This window comes from Bactrocera neohumeralis, chromosome 2 (genome assembly GCF_024586455.1).
Source record: "Bactrocera neohumeralis isolate Rockhampton chromosome 2, APGP_CSIRO_Bneo_wtdbg2-racon-allhic-juicebox.fasta_v2, whole genome shotgun sequence".
Classification (NCBI taxonomy): domain Eukaryota; kingdom Metazoa; phylum Arthropoda; class Insecta; order Diptera; family Tephritidae; genus Bactrocera; species Bactrocera neohumeralis.
The window spans coordinates 57864676-57884978 of NC_065919.1; the positions used below are offsets into that span (position 1 = coordinate 57864676).

The following is a 20303-nucleotide window of genomic DNA, read 5'->3' on the forward strand; positions in this document are numbered from 1 at the left end:
CGTCAGATATTTTTGGAACTTTTCAAAATCCTATAGAACGAAGCAATGTGGAAGATCGAGCGACTTCGGTTCTTGCACAAGCTGCATTTTGTATGCTTTCAATTTAAGGACTTGACGTAAAATGCGCCGATTCGGCACGTAAGGCTATTTCTCTTTATAAAAGATGGCAAAAATCAGTAACGTCGTCCAAGAGGTCCAAGTAAGGTCCAAGAGTTTCAATCTCAAGTCAATGACAACAGCCTATTTGTAGTTTCCGAGATAGACAGTTATTAAGCGCTTCGAGATATATAGTCTAAAAATGGTATCTTTCTAACAACTCAAATAAAGGGCTTTCATATATACGCTTAAAAGTACTTTACTTGCAACAACCCTTTGCAGCATTAAAAAAGTCCAACTTGAACACAACAAAAAGTGTTTCTTTTTCATTACACTTTAATATATATATTTACTAGACTTTTACAAATCTAATAAAAACAGACCCCTTCTCTACACACACACACACATGCCACTGCTCGTGCAAAGGAAACTTTTAACTCTGACATAAATGTGATGAATACACTTCCCTCGTGACGACATGAGCACCGGCTAAATAAATTTGATGGCACTTTTTTATTGTTGTTCTACTATTTTTATTGTATTCTTCTTTGTTGCCATAGTACTTAGTTTTATATGAAAACTTAAAAGTATGTAAATTAAAATTATAACTCCGACGAAATTTGCACTGCAGCGCAGGCAACAAAAACCGAGTTGCAAGCAAGCAAAATGCAAATAAGCATACAACAACAAAATGAGCACCTACAACAGGACGCTACTTATACAATAGCCGAGCGAAGCAGGCGTGAGCGGCAGAAGTAGAGCGAGCGAGTACTTGTAGCTATTAAGTGGAAAGAGTAACAGGTACTTTTGTGGGTGTATTAGTAGTGGATTTACGGAGTAGGAGTAGAAATAACGGTTTCCTATGTGAAATGGCAAGTAGTAATGCCATTAGCATAACTTTTGCTTTTTAACAAGAATATAAATTTTCATAAGCCGTATTTTCACAGCAAATGCAATGCAATGGAAGGACGAGACGTGGGAGGAGTAGAGGAGAGGCGAGGAGAGAAGTTGAGACGAGAGAAGAAAAGAAAATAGTAGAGGAGAAGAGCACAGCAGAGCTAAAGCAAATGTAGGAACCTCTATACATTTAATATAATGGCATGTGAAGGGACATAGTTAGCAGTGAAAGGGAAAAAAAAGTCTTGTGTTTATGTTATTTGTGAGTGCTGGCAGGAAAATTATGGGATTACAACTTATAATAAATATTTGATAACCACAGAGAACTTTGTAGATGTGTATGTTTACATAAGCAAGTAGAAGAAATCAAAAACTTGCAAATATTGAGATGAGAAACTCTGCAGATAATGCTCTGTTCATAATAGGCTTATGTTTTTCATAACAGATGGTTTTATAAAACTTTGACTTCCATAAAGTTTAGGTTATAAATAATTCGTTTTCTCCAAAAAAAAATATCAAACCACACAAAATCAAATGGCTGTAATATGAGTTTTCAGAGCTTTATTGCTATGAAACTAGCTTATTATTTTGAATCTGAAAGTTACTTATACGACATGGTGTACGAAAATTAATATGATAAAGCGGAGAACAGAGGATACCTTCAGCAGAAAATTTGCGTGATATTGTTCACATGTGCATGGTCAAACATTTGCTGGACGAAGCATGGAATCGATGCAAATTATTTGCAGAAAACGATGCTCTCTGACTTGAATTAATATACCTGACAGATTGAGCGATATTTTCGACAAAACCTCAGCTATAGGCACTGTGGACCTCACACATATTCAGTACTAAGGCATTGAAAAGTCATGGTCCGATTTTGGTTTTTGGTTTATACATCCTCAAATGAAAGAATCATTTTAAATTTAAAACTGTTATATATGGCAACTCGGCAAGGTTGTGTATCGAAAATTTGTACACTATGACATAAATATAGTCAATATAGTATCTTGAACAAAATTGCATTGAAATCGTTTAGGTAGTTTCTGAGATATAGGCTTTCACGCAAATATGGGCAGTGCCAAGGCCCATAGTTCAATTCTGAGACAGGCTCTCACAGTACTTTTTCCTGCTAAACGCTTTTCACAGTGAACAAAGACGCTTTCAAAAGGTTTTATTTTAACAGGTTTGGAGAATACGAGGTAAAGTAGTCTCCGAGATATGCTCATTAGACCTCTTAGAAGGTACGGTCACGCCCACTTTTTAAACATCTTCAGCTCACACCGGCCCCTTTCCACCTCGATACCTTTTCCCAAATAACAATTTTGTATCTCAATTTCAAGCTTTGTTAAAACTATTTATATGCTTTCGTTTAACGCTACTTTGTGGGTGTGGCGATGGACCGATCGTGCCACCATCTGCAATAACGACGCTCCTTAGTGTCCAGGTCTCAAGATCCACTAAGATATCTCAATTTTTACTAAGTACGGACGTACAGACAGTCACTCGGACTTCAACTAGTTTCGACATCTTTATCAATTATACAAATATAACCCTATATCTAACTCGAGTAGATTTAGGTAAAAAAAATTTTACAGATCACGCATGAGTCATGTCACGCTTTCATGTTATTTTAGTTGAGTATTATTTCGCTTGATCTCGGCGGCACATAGGCTTAGGATGACGGCGCCACTTCCCACACATCGCAACAATCAATGGATTCACTGAGAGAACACTTCGGTAAGCAGATTTCACGCTTTGGGCCGATTGATTGGCCACCAAGATCGTGTGATATCACGCCGATAGACTTTTTCTGTGGGCACATGTTAAGTCTAGAGTTTGTACGGATAATCCCGCTGCAATTCAGGCCTTGAAGCAAAACATCACGCGTCTCATTCGCCAGTTACCAGTCGAAATGCTCGAACAAATCAAATCAAAAATTGGATGCAACAGATGGACCATCTGAGACATAGCCTTGGTTAACATGTGAAAGAGATAATCTTCAAAAAATAAATGCCAAAGAATGTTCTTTCGAATGATAATAAACATTCCTCATTAAATTTGAAGTTTCTCTGTTTTTTCTTTAAAAAAAATAGGGAACTTCGAAATGGATCACCCTTTAAACAAAATTTTAAACAATCAAATATATGTATACATTTTCGATTTTAAGAAAAACTCTTCCTGGAAACTTTTTAAAAAAACATGGTTGGGTAGCCATTTTGAATTGTTTAGATTAGACTTATCTTTTTTCAATTGGTGACGTTTCTACGTCCAAATATCACTAAGTCGAACACTTTCCGAACTAATACAAGTAATTCTTCAGCGTCATATGTTTGATAAACATTTTGAGATATGGTGTAAGCATATACATACATAGGTATATACAACTATAATTCAAAATAAATCGCAAGATGTCTTTCCGACAATTTGGCGAAAGGTATCTATCTCGCTAGTAATATGGTTTCTTTGTTCAAAACTCGCATGTTTAGTTTCTAATGAATGACGTTAGAAACAATTCTCAGAGAAACCCCGGTTGAGATTTCCTAATAAAATACGGAAAACAATTTCCTTACAAATATTCCGAAATTGAAAAAGACTCTCAAATTTGTTCTGAAGTCTATTTCTACTTATTTCAGGATGTTGAGGGAAAATTAAGTTTGGTTTCAAAACATTACGACTTTTTATATTAGATTTGCCACCTCCCACAAAATTAAGTAACAACGACACGCCATTTCCATGAACTGCAATGATGAGATCTTCAAATCATTATAAAATTGTACTTTTGTAGTTCTGCAAGTGACGTTCCTAACAAAAACAGCATTTTAAATGAAAAATTGCAATTACTTTTCCATGTAAAAGAAGCAAATATGAGCCTAAAACCAGACATTACAGCTACGCAAGGTCGCAAATGAAAAACTTTAAAACCAAACTCTGCAATGCAGCGCTTTATCGAAATGCAAATTCGTTTGAAAATTAATATCGCTGAAATTCAACAGTGTGGAAAATAAGTATGGAAATAGAAATTAAATGAAAAAAATAAATAAATTTTCAATGAAAATGTTTTCAACACGCTAAAATCGAATTTTATCAATTATTTCGCCAATTTCGCCGAACGCGCGAATATAACGAGCATAATACAATGCCGTTAGCTTAGATAACGTGCGAATAGGCTTAATTGGAAAGCAAAAGAGTTGCAATGCATAAAATATTTGACGCAAAAAACAAGAAATTTGTTAGAAAAAACGCGCATAAAATCAATCAATTCAAGTGAGGGAGCGTATTTAATGAAATTAACCTTTTTTCCCCCAAACTGGCTGTTAAATGTGAGAACAAGGTCAATTTCGTGTTTTTTAAATAAATTTTTAAACAGAGTTTTTCATGCCACAGAATTAGCCAAATAAGTTTAAAGCCATTCAGCCATTCAGCCATAAAATTTTTAATACAAAATTCGGAAATTAAATTGCGAAAATTGCAACACTGAGAGCATATTTTTAAGCCTGCTGCACATTATGCGCTTATAATTGTGTATGACACGCAGCTAGCAAGGAGAGAAAACTTTCAAAATATGGTTTTCAGTGCCAAAACGTTGAGTGCTCTGAATAGTGTTGCCGCTTTGCGTAATGGAATAGAAATATTTTAATAACCTTAAGAAAAGAGATCTTAAGGGAAGAGATCTTAAGAGAAGAGAGAACGAACTGGACTCAGCTAGGTATTATCACTTATGGGAATAGTTCATCTCTTAAAATTATACGCCATGCGACACTCCAATTTGCTTCTATAGCCTCTCCAATTTTAGACAGGATTAGAGTAACTTCGATCTGATTCCAACGCATCTTCTTCTTCTTTTCTGGCGTAGACAACGCTTACGCGGTTATAGCCGAGTTAACAACAGTATAGTTCTTTCTTCTTTTTTATATTTGGCGCCAATTTGAGATACATCCCAAGTGCTGCCAGGTCCTTCCCCACCTGATCTCTCCAATGGAGTTGAGGTCGTCATCTTCTGCCTCCCCCGGTGGGTACTGCGTAGAATACTTTCAGAGCTGGTGTGTTCTCTTCCATCCGGAAAACGTGATCTAGCCAGCGTAGCCACTGTATTTTAATTCACTGAACTTTGTCAAAGTCGTCGTATATCTCGTACAGCTCATCGTTCCATCGACTGCGATATTCACCGTGGCCAATGCGCAAAGGACCATAAATATTCCGCAGAACCTTTCTCTCAAACACTTCTAAGGTCGACTCATCAGATTTGGTTATTGTTTGACGCCACACCGTATATCACGACAGGAATGATGCGAAACTTGTAGAGTTTGGTCTTTGTTCGCCGAGAGAGGACTTTACTTTTCAATTGCCTACTCAGTACAAAGTAGCACCTGTTGGCAAGAGTTATTCTGTATTGGATTTCGATGCTGACATTGTTGTTGGTGTTAATGAATGAGATAGACTTATCAAGGATTTCTTTTGACAATAGAGATGTAGCCAAGACTGCGATGATTGTTTGTTTGATGGCAAATAAAAGTACACAACCCTATAATACAAGCGCGAAATCTGCTTGATCCTAATCTCACAAATAGTGCTCGAATCTAGTTAAGGATTACTTAACCTTGCACTTCAATGCTGCGAACCCGTATGAACGCTGGGGCCAGCTAAAATCGCCCGAAAGTTTAAGGCTAATGAGACCGCGATTTTATTAATTCCATAGGTAAGTTCCCTTTTCCGCATTCGGTCCCTTTTCGGCTGACTTTATGTTTTGTAATCTCTACAATCATTGGACAATATGGCCAGAACTAGTGAGATGTCCTTTGGCAAATAAGATTTGTAAATCTAATTCGCTTTGGCGTGACTAAAGTGGAGGCTTCATAGCACTTTCTAATCTATACAACTTTTATTCATATTTGAAAATTGAAAATGGTTTTAAAACGTTTTGTCAATATCCGAAAGATTGCTTCATCTTTTGGATTTTTTTACTGAAACTGTCGAAGTTTAATATTTCAATTTGGAATCATGTTCAAAACCCAACTTCGATATAATATCGCTTCATGCGATCCATATTGTCGAACTAATATGTTTTCTTTTTAATAAACTTTCATAATAAGTCAAAAATATATTTAATTCTTCGGTTACTCCCAGGATAAGACGACAGTGGAACTTTTTCTAAGCACTAAGTGTATATATTCGTCAATTGCGAGTTAAAGCGTTTTATAGGATTTATTTCTATATACTATATATTGATATGATCTTCCAAAGGAACATTTTTTCTGATTCCGTTTATGATTTCACAGGAGATATATTCTACAGATATAGAGATTTACTCGAGGTAGATCCAGTGGCGTAGCTAGGGGGGCGACAGGGGCCGTCGCCCCGGGCGCAACGTCTTGGAGGGCGACAAAACGAACTTCGCTGTTTTTTAATTTTTAGAAAAATACTTCCACAAATTTGTTTATAAAATTTATTATAAAAGGTAAAGAGTTGTACACTCACAATGTAATAATCTGAATAACAATGGAAAATATTAATTTTTAATCGAATACTCTTCAAACTTTGAATTTGTCTTATTTATATGTTTTGGGTCACATCTTTCTTAAAAATAGTGATAGAACTTAAAGATGCACTTTTCTAGCTTTGTCTAGCGACGTGTCACTCTCACAGTTACCCTATGCTTTGAATGTAACAAATACTTTTATTTCTCCAAATTTTCAAAAATGGTATTTAAAAACTCCAATTCGGGCAAAAATTCCTGCAAATTGTGGAAATGGGTTTTATCTATGGCTTTTAATAAGATGTCTTGTAAATTTACTATCAATTTCCTCAAGAACCGTATTGTGAGAATTTTAGAGCTTCAGAATTTGCGTGGCGCTTCTAGTTCCTAAATATTATTTTCTTAATATCGAAGATATTTTGTAAAAATTCACTTTTGTTCGAACCACCTCATGAAACTTGTAGGTAGGTAGATAAAGGGGGGCGGCAGAACATCCTTGGCCCCGGGCGCCCGAAGTTGTAGGTACGCCACTGGGTAGATCCAAACTTTTCAACATTCTATATAAAAATATGGCTGGATACAATAAGATGTCATACTTTTATATAATCAATATTGTCGAGGACAAGCCAGATTTGACATTTTGTACCCATAGCCCGACTACTCAGAAGAAATAGGAACTGGAGAATATCTCGATATAGATGACAGTTTCAGCTTGTTATACAGATTTTCTGATAAACAGTTTAATTAAAGAAAAGTTAATGGAAAATTTGAAGATTCTGACTGATTTGTTCTATGCTTCTGAAATTTTACTAATGAGAACCAGAAGAGAATTCAGTATCGCACACAACGTGGTGTATATTACATGGATAAGCTTAGCCAATTGTATAACTATTCATAAGAGCTCTGTTTTTGGAAATTCCGCTGAGAACCCCGATATGTAGTGGAGTTTATACAACCTCCGCGTGGTGCAATCTCAGAATTTTTTTGTTTACTATATAACCATACGTGAGCGTGTTTTTCTATATCCATAAAGTTACCAGCACTGGAAAAATAAATGTATTATGGTGGCAACACTGGCTGCAATTTAAATTACCTCTAACCAAAAGGGATTATGCGTCATCACAATGGCAACATTTAATAATCTACCAAATTTCCAAATAAATTTTAATACACACTTAACTTTATGCTTTAAAACCCGAAATTCCGTAATAATATTTACCAATAAATACTCATAGCAAGCGAATATTTAATATTCCGTGGCCACGGCTACGGAAACCCCAAAAGCTCAACGGCCTCAGCGCCGCACTTGGTCACGCCGACAAATCATTGGGGCACAGCAGACATGCAACTACCTCCAGATAACAGCATCTACATCTCGGAGTACTCAACCTGGACGCCAACGCTGCATTTAAGCAGCTACCAACAACCAGCTGGTCGTTCGGTTGCCTTGCCACCGAATGCGGTAAGCATATTTTATGGTTGCGGACTGCGTTCAAAGAACGGCCAATAAAAAGGTATTTCGCAGGACTAACGGTAATACCTGTATGATGGGGTGTGAGACGCGTGGCACAAGCACACAATGAAGGGTAGAGCGGCTGTGTGGCAGCTCGGCTTGGCGCACTGTGTATGAAGACACCAACAGGACTGGAGGAAAATTTGCACAAAAGCTGCTGCAAGGAATTTCTTCACGAAGCAAGTTAATTTATTACGCCAAATGCCTTTGTGTAAATTTAGTAGCAAGGTGAAGAAAGAATGTGCAAAATGGAGGAAAAAAAGTAGACGGAACGTTTTAAGCATGGATTTATTGGCGACGCGTTGCACTTAAAGTGAATAGAAAACTTAAAATACAGTGGCGGACGGAGCTGGCGCTCATGCTTGGTAGGTAAAAGTCGTGGAGCAGTTTTTTTTTTTCATTTCTTAAAGTAAAAAATAATTAACATTTAATGCGCAGTAAATGTCTGCGAAAGTATAAAGGAGTATACCTTCTTTGAGTGATTGTTGTTTTAACAGAAGTGGCCGAAGAGACTGACAGGCTGTCAGCCAGCTTATTCCTTACTGAAAAGAGAATAAAACTAGAGCTACTAAAGCGTTCTGCGGGTCACATTTCGGCATTCAGAAGGATTGATCCGATATAACGGCTTAAGGATACTGCTCACTTGACTGATGCTCCTTTCTTAATATAAGTGTGATAGAGGACGAGATCACGCCAGGTATACTTCGTATCTTTATCGGTTTAACCAGCAACAGATGTGAACAAAACCTACAATAACCAAATTGCACTGTGACGTCTATGTTGCCACCACCCATTCTATAGCTTATAACGTCATAATGGCATAATCTTGCTTACATCATTCTGAATTTAATATATGTGACTTGGTCTACGGAAAGGGGGCTTAGGTGTCAAAAAAAAAAGGAGAACAATTAATGAGACACCGAGAAACTGACGATTATTTTTAACAGTAACTAGTTTTCGGACGTTAGCTCCCTTTTCGTAGACCAGGTCACATATGTATTTTATATCGAACGAGGTTTCAGACAAGGCGACTCCCTACCTTGTAATTTTTTCAATCAAATCCTGGCGTTTTGAGCTGCATGTCTGAGTAGAGAGTGTAAAACTGCTGTCATTACCGATGACATCGATATCATTGGTCATACCAATCGCGCCGTTGGTTTTTCCAGGTTCCGCACAGAAGCGAAGCAAATGGGTCTGGTAATGAACGAGGACAAGACGAAATATCTCCTATCATCAGACAGTAGTTGCATTCGCGACTTGGCTTCCACGTAACTGTCGTCAGTCATAGCTTCGAAATCATAGATAATTTCTTGGAATAACTCTCGCCTATAGGTGCTACTTCGGACTGAGTAAAGTCCTTTCTAGACGAACAAAGACCAAACACTACAAGTCGCTTATCATCCCCGCCCTGCAATATGGTGGAGGCATGGACGATCTGATGAGTAGGCGTTACGAGTTTTCTAGAGAAAGGGTCTGCAGAAGATTTATGGTTCTTTGCGCATTAGCAACTTCGAATTCACAAATATTAAACATTAATTAAATTTAAGCCAGCCCGAAGAGTAAATTTTCCACAAACAGACAACTTTTTTTTGGTAAGCCGTGTTTTTCTACGGATGGAACTAAATTTAAAGCGAGAGAAGGAGGTGCAATCTTCTGTCGCCAGCTCTCCATCAATTCTAGTTTCAGGCTGCCAGTCCACTGTACCGTCTTTCAAGTAGATGTGGCTGCCATCAAAGTTGTAATAGATGTACTGCTATAAAGTGCAGCTTCCTTCAGTGAGGTGTGCATTCACTCCAATACTTGTACTGGCTTTGAACTCGCTCAAAACTCCAGCATCAAGCTTCTTCGATATAAGACTGGTATAGGTGCCCGGCCACAGCGGAGTCGATTGAAACTGCAAAGCCAAGCTTTCTAGTGCCACCCTCGCCTCAATTTCGTTCGGTTGGTTCGAGTCGGTTTTCCGATGTTCTCTTGCGATGTAGCGATATACCTGCAGTGACCTCGGCAAGCGCTAGTCAGCAGCCAAAACTTATGCGAGATCGTTATAGCCCGGAGTGAATCGTAGGAAGTCCTCTAAGCTACTCACTTTTAGTAAAGTCAACCACACCGCAATTTTTCATGTACTGACTTGACACTGTCAAATATCATCTGCCAGCCAGTTTCTCTACAGCAGCTGCTTAAAGTCGGTACACCTCAATAGTGCGGTACGATTTTTTATTACGGATAAAAATATCGAACAAAGTATTTATTTCTAATTTTGCAGTTCTAACCGAATTTCGTGTGCGGAATCATCGCGAATGTTGGAAAAGGCTTCCGGTGAATAAGTTTTATCAAAAACACAAGCCTACGAGTGGTATAAGGCCTTCAAAGATGATCGTTGAAGACATGCCGCTTTCTGGACGACCTTCGATCCCTTCAACTGATGAAGATGTTATAAGAAAGTGAAGAATATGGTGTTTGAAAATCGTCAGTCATATGTTGATGTGTGAGAGAGGGCAAGAGAGCTTGACATCTCTCGTGAGTCCGTTCGAATGATTTGCTGGATATTTTTGGCACGAAACGCGTTCTTGCCTGACTCGTCCCGATAAAGCTGAATTCTTTTCAAAAAGAATACCATAAACAGGTCTCTTTGAACATGCTTTATTGGGCGAATGCCGATCCCACATTCATAGAGAACATTATAATTGCCGTCGAGACATGGGTTCTTGAGTTTTACATGTAAGCAAATCAACAATCATTCGAATGGAGGGGAAAAAAATTTAGCCGAAATAAAAAAAAAACACGCCAAAGCCGCTCAAAAGTCAAGGCAATGCTCATTGCTATTCTCGATATTCGTGGTTTGATGCATCATGAATTTGTTCCGGAGGGACAGATGGTCAATAAGGAGATCTATTTGGCCGCATTGAGGCGTTTGAGTGAGAACAACTTTCGAAAACGGACGGAATTGTGGAAGTACAATCCATAGATTTTCAACGATAATAATGCAACATCGCATTGAATCACGATTCTGACCGAATTTAAAGCCAAAAACACAATGAATACCATCGATCAGCAACTGTATTCGCCACATTTGGCCGCTTGTGATTTTTTCTTGTTTCCCCAATAGAATTGCCGTTCCGTAGAACCCGTTTTCAGTCGATCGAAGAGATAAAAGAAAATTCACTGAAGGAGCCCATTCGAAAAAGTGCTTATGAAAAGTGTTCCGAAGACTAAAAAAAATCGTTGCCATAAGCGACAAACTAAATATTTATGAATATTAAATATTTCGCGTTCTAACTACAATTTTCGGGTACTTTTTTGTCAGAAGGAAATCCAAATGTAAACATGACCTCGAAAATGATAGTTTACCAGGTCCTATAGTAAAAATTTTAGAACCTTTTTATAGAAATAAAAATGTAAAAATGTTTGATACCTAAGTGATTTTTACCAATTACTGTTATATGCTTCATTCATAAATAAAATAAATAAATTTAACCAATAATTAAATACAAAAGTGTTTTCAAACAAAATTCTCTTAGTTTGAATATCGACATTTAGGCACTTACCTGGCTGCTCGCAGTAGAGAAACGGCCTTTTCAAATAGCTGATCGCGCAAAAACCGATGCAAACGCAACATACAGTCTTCTCTGTAAAAATACGAAAAAGTAGATGAAGAATCACAGACCAATTTAGAAATAAAAAAAGATTGCAAACATGAAAGGAAACACAAAATTAATTTAAAATATACGAAAATGCAAAATCAGCAAAATAAAAGCGCACCAAAACGGTACAACACAGCACAAAACGAAGAATTTCGAAATACTCGTGCTATGGAAACAACAACAAAAGCGCATGGAGATTTTCGTAGATGTTAAAAGGATTACAGCTGACATAAGGGATATGAGAGCTGGTCGTGGCTTTGGAGTTTTGCTTTTTGTGTTCTTTTTATATATTCATATACAAATACCTCTATATATGTATGTGTTTAGTAGTGTTTACATGAAAAGCTACAACGGCATTTGTTGGCATCGACAGAGCCAGGTGGTTGGTAAACCGATGGCCAAGCAATACAAATGAAATTAAAAGAGCTTTTCAATTTTCCAATTTTGTGCAACGAAAGATAGCAACGTGGCCATCATCTAATAGATAAGCTAATATTCATTTACAATGTGAATACTAAATGGTCCTATGTATTTTTGGGAATAATTACTATACGTATATTCGAAAGTATCTTGATTAAAAAAAAGTGCATTAAAACTCGTTAGCAAAAAAACAATGGATGTAATTGATGCTTCTGTTGATATCGTCACATATATTTGAGAAAAGCAGGTATTGAAAACTTTTAAATCAAAATTTAAGCTCATTGTTCTACAGGTTTGGTTACCCTGCTCGCAAGGTGGCGCTGATATCGTAATTACTCTTTTTAAAGTTCAATTTTGCTAATAAGTAACAAAAAATATTATGTTGACATATCGAACTATATAGTTTCTTAGATATACACACATATGTAATTACACAAAACTTCGGACGATACTTTGAAATTATTTGAAAATATTGACGAAGCAAAAAAGGCTTTCATGCAGAGCCGAAGTATCCAAATTTACCTAAAAATGGTAGAAAATGGTAGAAATTCAACTCAGAGTATACTTCACCGCCACTGCTTTGCTGGTACTATTAGAGTGATAGAAAATAATTGAGGTTTAGCACTGCGGTCTATGGTCTATTGTGCCTTCTCCTATATCACATATGGTCACAAAGGTTTAGCGATCTGAGAAATTATTGGAGCTTGCTGGGCGCGATGGAGGTGATGACATAGATAAGTCTGCTTCTACAAATTGCTGGACAATCCAGGATCAAGTGTTCTGAAGTTACCGGTTCCATGTCGCAAAACCGGCAGTTTGAACAAGAGATTATGCCCATGTTGGACAAGTGGCTTTTAAGACTGCACTGCGCAGTATAGAACGTGACAAGGGGACGGAATTTGTCTCTGAGGAGGCTGATCATATCGATGTAACCTCCCTCAACTTGGCGTGCGCATTCCTGTTTTCTACTTTGCTAGTACTAGATGGCGCTTCCTTCTATATAGCATAGTTTGTGTCACAAAGTTTTCCCTCTTTTAGTATTAATTACCGTGAGTTAGGGTCACACAAACGTCGTTTTCGAAGTAAAATATTATGAAACCTGCTACTAGAGAACAGGGTGCACACAAATCGAAATATTCTAGTGATAAAGAATCTGGCTTACAATCAATAGTTTCCATATATGGAGGATCAAGCCGCATGATACCTATATTTGTGAGTTACCTGATTGGATTGGTAAAGAAATTTACATAAAGCATTTTGGAGTTGATAAATAACTTCAAGTTTTACAATTTCATTGATCTACAGTTCGTATCGCGCTAAAATGTAACGGTCGCCAGTTTATAACATAAACCAAGCATCAACCACACACCTTATATATGAAATATTTATATATACGATACATATGTAAGCGATATACTACTACGGGATGAAGCTGACATGACTCTGAGAATATACTTTCAAAGCGGCAAAAAGTTGAGCTAATCAAATTTTCCACAACGCACAAATATATTTACGTTAACATGCAACCTATACAGACATTTTAGTTAGTAACCCAGACTAAAAAATTAACTTCATTCAGAAATGCTACAAAAAAACGGAAAATGCACAACATGTTATTGAACTGTTAGGTTGCCTACCTAAATAGGAAGAAAAGCTGTCAAAAACTTTACAAGAATTAAATAATGAATGATGTGAGTACAAATACGAGATGTAAATTTAAAAGAGATACTATTTAGTGAGATTAAAACGAGGTATTTTTTGCTACACGGAAATATGAAAATATCGCTGAACATTTCCCACATCTTTCAATGTATTTCTCTTAATGGCAGTGACTATTTCGATACTTGCATGGCAAACTTCGTTGCAGCAGTTATTTTTTGCCAACCCTAATGTAAGGATTCGAAGAAAAGTGAAGCAAAAGCATTGAAAGGAAATGTTGATGGTATTCAACTCGATATTTAAACTCAGAGTTGCCGAAGCTATTTGGCTCTTCAACTTTAGCAAGGTATGGTTGGCCTGCTTTCAATGTTGAGCAGTCAAGACAGATAAATATTTTGCGCTTAAATTCTGATGAAAACTTAAAAAATTCCTGGAAAAAATTTTCGCAAGCTAATGGTAGAAATTGCGTTTATTCAAGTTTCTATAGTCAATTGGCATTCTGACAGATTCCATCAAAGGTTAGAAAAGTTGCAAGAGAAGAAATAGTAATATTTAATTTAACTAGAAAACAAGTAAGGAAGGACTAAGTTCGAGTGTAACATTCAATTGTAAAAAAAATGTGAATGGTGAGCTTTGAGACATTTTCACAGCACCTTCAGTAACTGTACATACATATATGTATGTATTCTGGGAACAAGCAGATAAAAGCATACATGGAACAGCAACAGATAAAATTGGGTCGCAAGATCAAATGTAGATCGCACAAATATTTAACACTTAACGTTCTGAGCCTCTCACTCGAACTAGTCAGAATTGTGACCCCTTATTTACACCGAAAATGGTAAGAAGTTCTATTAAAAATTTTCAAAGCATTCGATACATACTTCGATGATATAATTCCTGATTTGTTGCAGCAGGGAACACGCTTGCTTTCACACAAACTGTCTCTGATGTACACTCTCTGTGTACGTCACTGTCGACTGCCACCTCTTCACTCCCAAACCTAATAAAGACTACTATCACCGGAAATCTTATAAGCTTATCAACTTACAATCCTCTTACTAAACAGTTTAAAAAACATTTGCGACGATCTTGCCAAGCAATAAATTTCACCCAAAGGCAGTACGGGCAGAACGCATATATTAGAGGAAAGTGAGTTGATACCGTTCTATATCAAGTAATGGCAACAAGGTCTTTAAAGGAACAAATTTTAAATAAGACTACAAATAACAATTAATTGAAACGGACATTTTTAAAGTGATCTACAAAAAGCCTTCTTTTTCCAAGCACAAACGAAGATTTGAACTTCTGAAACAGTACCAGCGGTTGTGGTGCGATACGAATGAGCTCCAAAACAAGGTCTGAAGCTCATTTTCAACATGCTACTATTATTTATTGATGTGAATGCCGAGGCCACATTAGTAAGCCTAAATATTTACGAACGCCGATGCTCTGGGAATGTGTGTATTTTTGGACCTGAGCCCCCAAAGTCTGGTCCTAACTATTGCATGTTTTTTTGTCAAACCTAAAACTCCCGTGAGCAGTACCCTTCTGACGTCTAAAGTTTTGGTCCCGAACTCCCCAAGAGTCCATCGTAACCCGCCTTCGTAACACCCAGATGTAAACTTCGGAGACCGAACTAAAATATATATATAAACAAGTAAGGAAGGGCTAAATTCGGGTGGAACCGAACATTTTATACTATTGCAACTTGTAAGAATCAAAGCCAGAGAAATACTTTAAGGTGTAAAACCAATCATGTAGAGTAAAGCCAGCCGGATGTTCGAAAATCCTGACATAATATATAGGGGGGCTAGGCCATGTTTTCGCCCAATTTTATCTGTTTTAGGCACAAAGATACACTGCTGTCAGTAAAACACGTTCTCTCATTTTCAGTGAGATAACTCACATATTGATATTTACCTTTATATTAGGTATATGGGCGCTCAGAGAAGTATTAACCCGATGAAACCATTTTTTGATACACAGAGGTACTATTATCAGGAAAAGATTCTCTCTGAATTCAAATTGTATATCTCATACATTGACCGATATTTTCGGCCAAAAGTCCACTTTAGGTACTGTTCAAGTTGTATTTCTTTTGAAACAAGTAGGTCTCTTTTCAGGTCGTTATACCTGGTATATTTCTTTTATTTTATTTTTTAAGTAATAATTTGGTTTTGGCAAAAATTTTACTTTGGTGGACCTTTAACTGGCTAAATTGAACGAACCTGGAACACATCTTTTACCCTAACAAATGAAGTTGAAGATCTCTTAACTTAAAAAGCCTCGCCTTTTTGTTTAAAACTGTGATTTATTGGATTGCTGAGAAGCTTTCTATTGAATTTATTTAATTTCATTTTTGAAGAGGTATATGAAATCGCCTCTTCTATTTGACCGAAATTTACCCGAAATGATCACCGAAAATTATTAAATCGAAATTTCGGATAAGAGGAATATTAAAAAATATACGAGTATATTCATAACTTACTTTTGATCGTCGATGCTTTTCTCAGAAGTCGCATCGAAGGGCAGAGGTTGATCCTCTTCGGGCAACTGGAGTTCATTGGTGAGTGTTTCACTTATCTCACCGGCTATTTCAGCCCATTTATTGGAGAGCTCCTCCTGAAATTATAAAAAAAGAAACAAACGAATGAGTGAGAACATGTTGTAAAATTGTATAAATATAAATATTTGATTGAGGGATAAAGAAATCGGTTTAAAATGTATACACCTATTCCATATCAGCTCTTTTTCATAAGAAAGAAGAAAAAACATCTAGTAGCGGGAATTTGGGTCATCCTACCTACCCACAGAGCTGCACCAAACCAAAATTTTTTTTTTGAGACCAGTGTAATGAAAGCATGTCGAGATAACCAACTTCTAACTAACTAACTAACCCTCTACAGCAGTATTAACACAGTATTCAAGCGATAAATTGCATCAAATACTCACAAAAGACTTTTGTATACTAAATTTTATAATTCAATATTCAACATTCAAAAACAAATTTAAAAAAATTGTATTGTTTACCTTGGAAAGCAGCGGAAGTGCTATGAATTTATTACCCAAATATTAAAATATGAATTGCTACTTAATAAGCCTAAAGCGGATTAACAATAACATCAATTCTTATATGCATATTTTATAATAAATTAGTATTAATTTTATTAGTATTTTAGACAACCGTTATGCGAATGTTTATTATGCATATTCATTTTCATATTTTTTAGTATTTTATGTCAACATTTTTTACTTCCGCTGCCATAAAATACCGTTGTTGGGCATAATAAGTTATAATTTGCTTGCACTGAAGATTTAAATACCTATACCCTCCACTTGGTAAAACGTTTTCTTCTAGATGTTGATCGACTCAGCTACTTATACTTTATACTATTTCCGACGTTATTTTCTCTCTATAATCTGACCGAAAATAGCATTTCCTAAACCTACCATTAGATGACTTCAAAGGCAACTAACTTGAATCCTACCATCCAAGCGGGGACTAGATAACCGCTAAAACAACAATAGATAAATAAAGAATATTGGGTGAAGGTGTCAAGAATTAAGATGGTGCTAGGTATCGTTGTAAAACATTTTTATCTGAGAAGTACTGGCATCATCCTTGGAAATGCGAACCGACTTGTTTTAACATCAATTCTGCTTTATATTGTAAGTCTACTTCTGCATATTTGCCAAGCAGTCTATATTTACAGATTACTGAAATAATTTACGGGCGATCTGAGGTCGAGAACAACATAAGGGAGAATGCTTGGATTTTTCAGAGTTAAACACGGTTTATCTCAATTTCCGGAAAAATTACAAGTCCTATAGAAGAAAGTTATAAGGAAAAAGTTGATTGAAAATCTTTTACTTTCTGATGGTTTGAAAAATATATTCAGACTGGGCAAAAAATAGTAAGACCTTTTAATTTAAATTTCGCGCGAAAACCCATTCTTCAAAATTTTTGTTTTTTAGATTGGAATGGCTGTCATTGGCATCTGTGTCAAATGTCACATCAATATAATCATTATTGTTTAGTATGCGTTTGTCTTTCTGAAGTACATAAAGTGCATAGGGCGATTTTTACAATGAATGATATTATCCAACCAAGAAGTTCCATTAAATTTTGTGCGCGGAATCAAATTTCGGTGCCGAAACGTTGAGAATGTTGGAAAAGGCCTTCAGTGATAATTGTTTGTAGCGAGCAAGTTTTTTTGATTGGCACAAATTATTTAAAGAGGGTTGAGGTTGACGACGTACCACGTCCAGGACGTCCATCAATATCAACTGATGATCAACACGTCAATAAAATAAAGGAATTGGTGCTTGAGAATCCAGGATTGACAGTCAGAGATCTTATTGACATCGTTGGAATATCGGAAGTATCAGTGAAAGTTCATTTGAAAGATCCATTGAGCCTATGAAAAATGAAAGCACGACCGATTACAAAATCAAACAATTTTTTCAAAAAAACAGCGTCGCGTTAACATGTTTGAAACAATGCTTTCCGATTACCAGTATGCCATGAACCGTATGATTACTGGCGATGAGTCTTTGGATCTAAGCTTACGACCTGGGAACAGACGATCATTCGCAAAGGTGAGTCGAAGCCGAAAAAGCAGGTCAAAGCAGGTCAAAAATTAAGGTTGTCTTAACAGTTTTCTTCGATTATTGAGGTGTGGCGCACTTTGAATTCTTTCCAACCGGCCCACCCGGTCAACACAGAATCCTTTTTAAGTGTTAGGCGTCATTTGCGCGAAGCTTTTCGAAGAAATAGGGCGGAATTTTGGAACTCTTGGTTTTTACATCGCAGTTTTTCGCTAAATTTTCAACCAATATCGTGCCACAACCACCGTATTTGTCTGATTTAGCTCCGTTTGACTTCTAGCTATTTAGCAAACTCAAACGAGCGCTCTGGGTAAACCGTTTTGAGTCAATTGAAGACATTAAACGTGAATCGTTACGTGCATTGAAGGCTATTCCGGAAATTGATTTTAAGAACTGCTTCCAGGATTGGAAAAAACGTGGGCACAAGTGTATTGGGGTCAAGAGGAATTACTTTGTGGGAGACGACATAGATTTAGAGAAATAAATTAAAAATTTTAAAATTATGAACGAAGTCTTACTATTTTTTGCTCATAGTAGCAAACAGTACATTGGTAAATTTGCACAGAAAATGGAAAAACAGAACCCACCAATACCCAAGATTTACACTACCGAGTGGTTCAAAAAGTTATCTCGATGATTATTATCAAAACCTTTATTGCTTTGATTATCACTTCAACCGTTTTGTAGGAATTTTCATTAACTGCATTTCAAACATCGAAGAATTACTATATCATATCATTTTCGGAGAATATTTCCAAAGCATATACATTCAAAAAATTTTAAAAATAAAACGATTTTTTTTAAACTTAAGTGGGGATTTAATCCTTACAGCAATAAGAAATTGATTTAATTAATATCTGTGCTCTAAGAAAACTTACTAATCATTATTAAATTACGTAATTTATTTGTAATAAATCTGTTCAGAATTACAGATAATTTCAGGAATACGCTTAGAGCTCTCTAATAGCTAATTTGTAACAAAGTAAGCGCCTCAAATATTTTCCGAGAACTGAGCACTATGCACATATTTGCTATAACTGTAATTACTAATATTATTTCCGCAATTTGCATATCAAATAGAATATGTTATTTAGTCTATTTGCAATGTGCATTTCTCTTTACATAACTTGGTTGGCCTAATTTTCGGGCAGAAAAGTTAAATTGAAATTTCCCCCACAGCGTGTTCGCCACTGTCTACAATGTTTTGCATATTTAATTGGGAAATTTCTGTGAAAACATTTCATTTTTATTTTAAACAAATTTCCGTTGGTCCAACTACACATATTGCTTCCGTTTTCCGCACGTTTTTACCGTTTTGCCGACTTATTTGCATTCGAGGATTTTTATTTGTTCGGCGAGGCCTGCAGCCGAGCTGATTATTTCACAGCAAAGCGCTAACTAGCTGACAAAGGCAGCTAACAGACATCATAACATATATACAAATACTAATACAAGGGCACATATACTCACATACACATGCATGTAATTGAAAATGTTGCAACAAAGCGATCTCACTTATTAATTTCAGCTTAATTTTGCCGTACAATTTACTTTGGTAATTTTAAAAACAGCATTAAAAAAAAAACAAAAACAATATTACAATATTGTACAATAAAATGAAAACTCAAACGAGGCAATAAGGAGTGGCGACGGAAGTGCAGCGTCCGATGAATTTCATTTGCTGACTTTGAGGGTGGTATGGACACCAAATGGTGTGTGTGTGTGTGTCTATGTAACAGATTAAATGCATTAAACGCTCAATTTAATTGCGCGCTGCATCATTTCACAGTAATTTATTAAATAATTTTTTATTTGCAAATAAACTCAATGAATTGTTTGTTGTTCTTTACCTCGCATTGTTAGCATCCGCTGTTTATTGTATAGCTTAAATTTACCGTTATGTGTATCCATTTAAATTTTTGAATATAAAAGTATATGATTTTAAACAGCTAAGTAGTATAAGAATTTTTTCTTTAGCGCACTTAATAGT

The 20303-nt window shown here is 36.3% G+C and overlaps 1 protein-coding gene across 1 annotated transcript in view; it reads right to left on the bottom strand.

Moving 5' to 3' along the window:
* LOC126751768 (protein timeless homolog) overlaps positions 1-20303 on the bottom strand; it is a 571553-nt gene that overhangs the window by 403592 nt on the left and 147658 nt on the right. The window contains exons 10-11 of the mRNA XM_050462284.1: positions 16194-16327; positions 11528-11608 (exon numbers count right to left, since the gene is read on the bottom strand). Of these exons, the coding sequence (XP_050318241.1) occupies positions 11528-11608; positions 16194-16327 (215 nt within the window). The remainder of the gene's footprint in view (positions 1-11527; positions 11609-16193; positions 16328-20303) is intronic.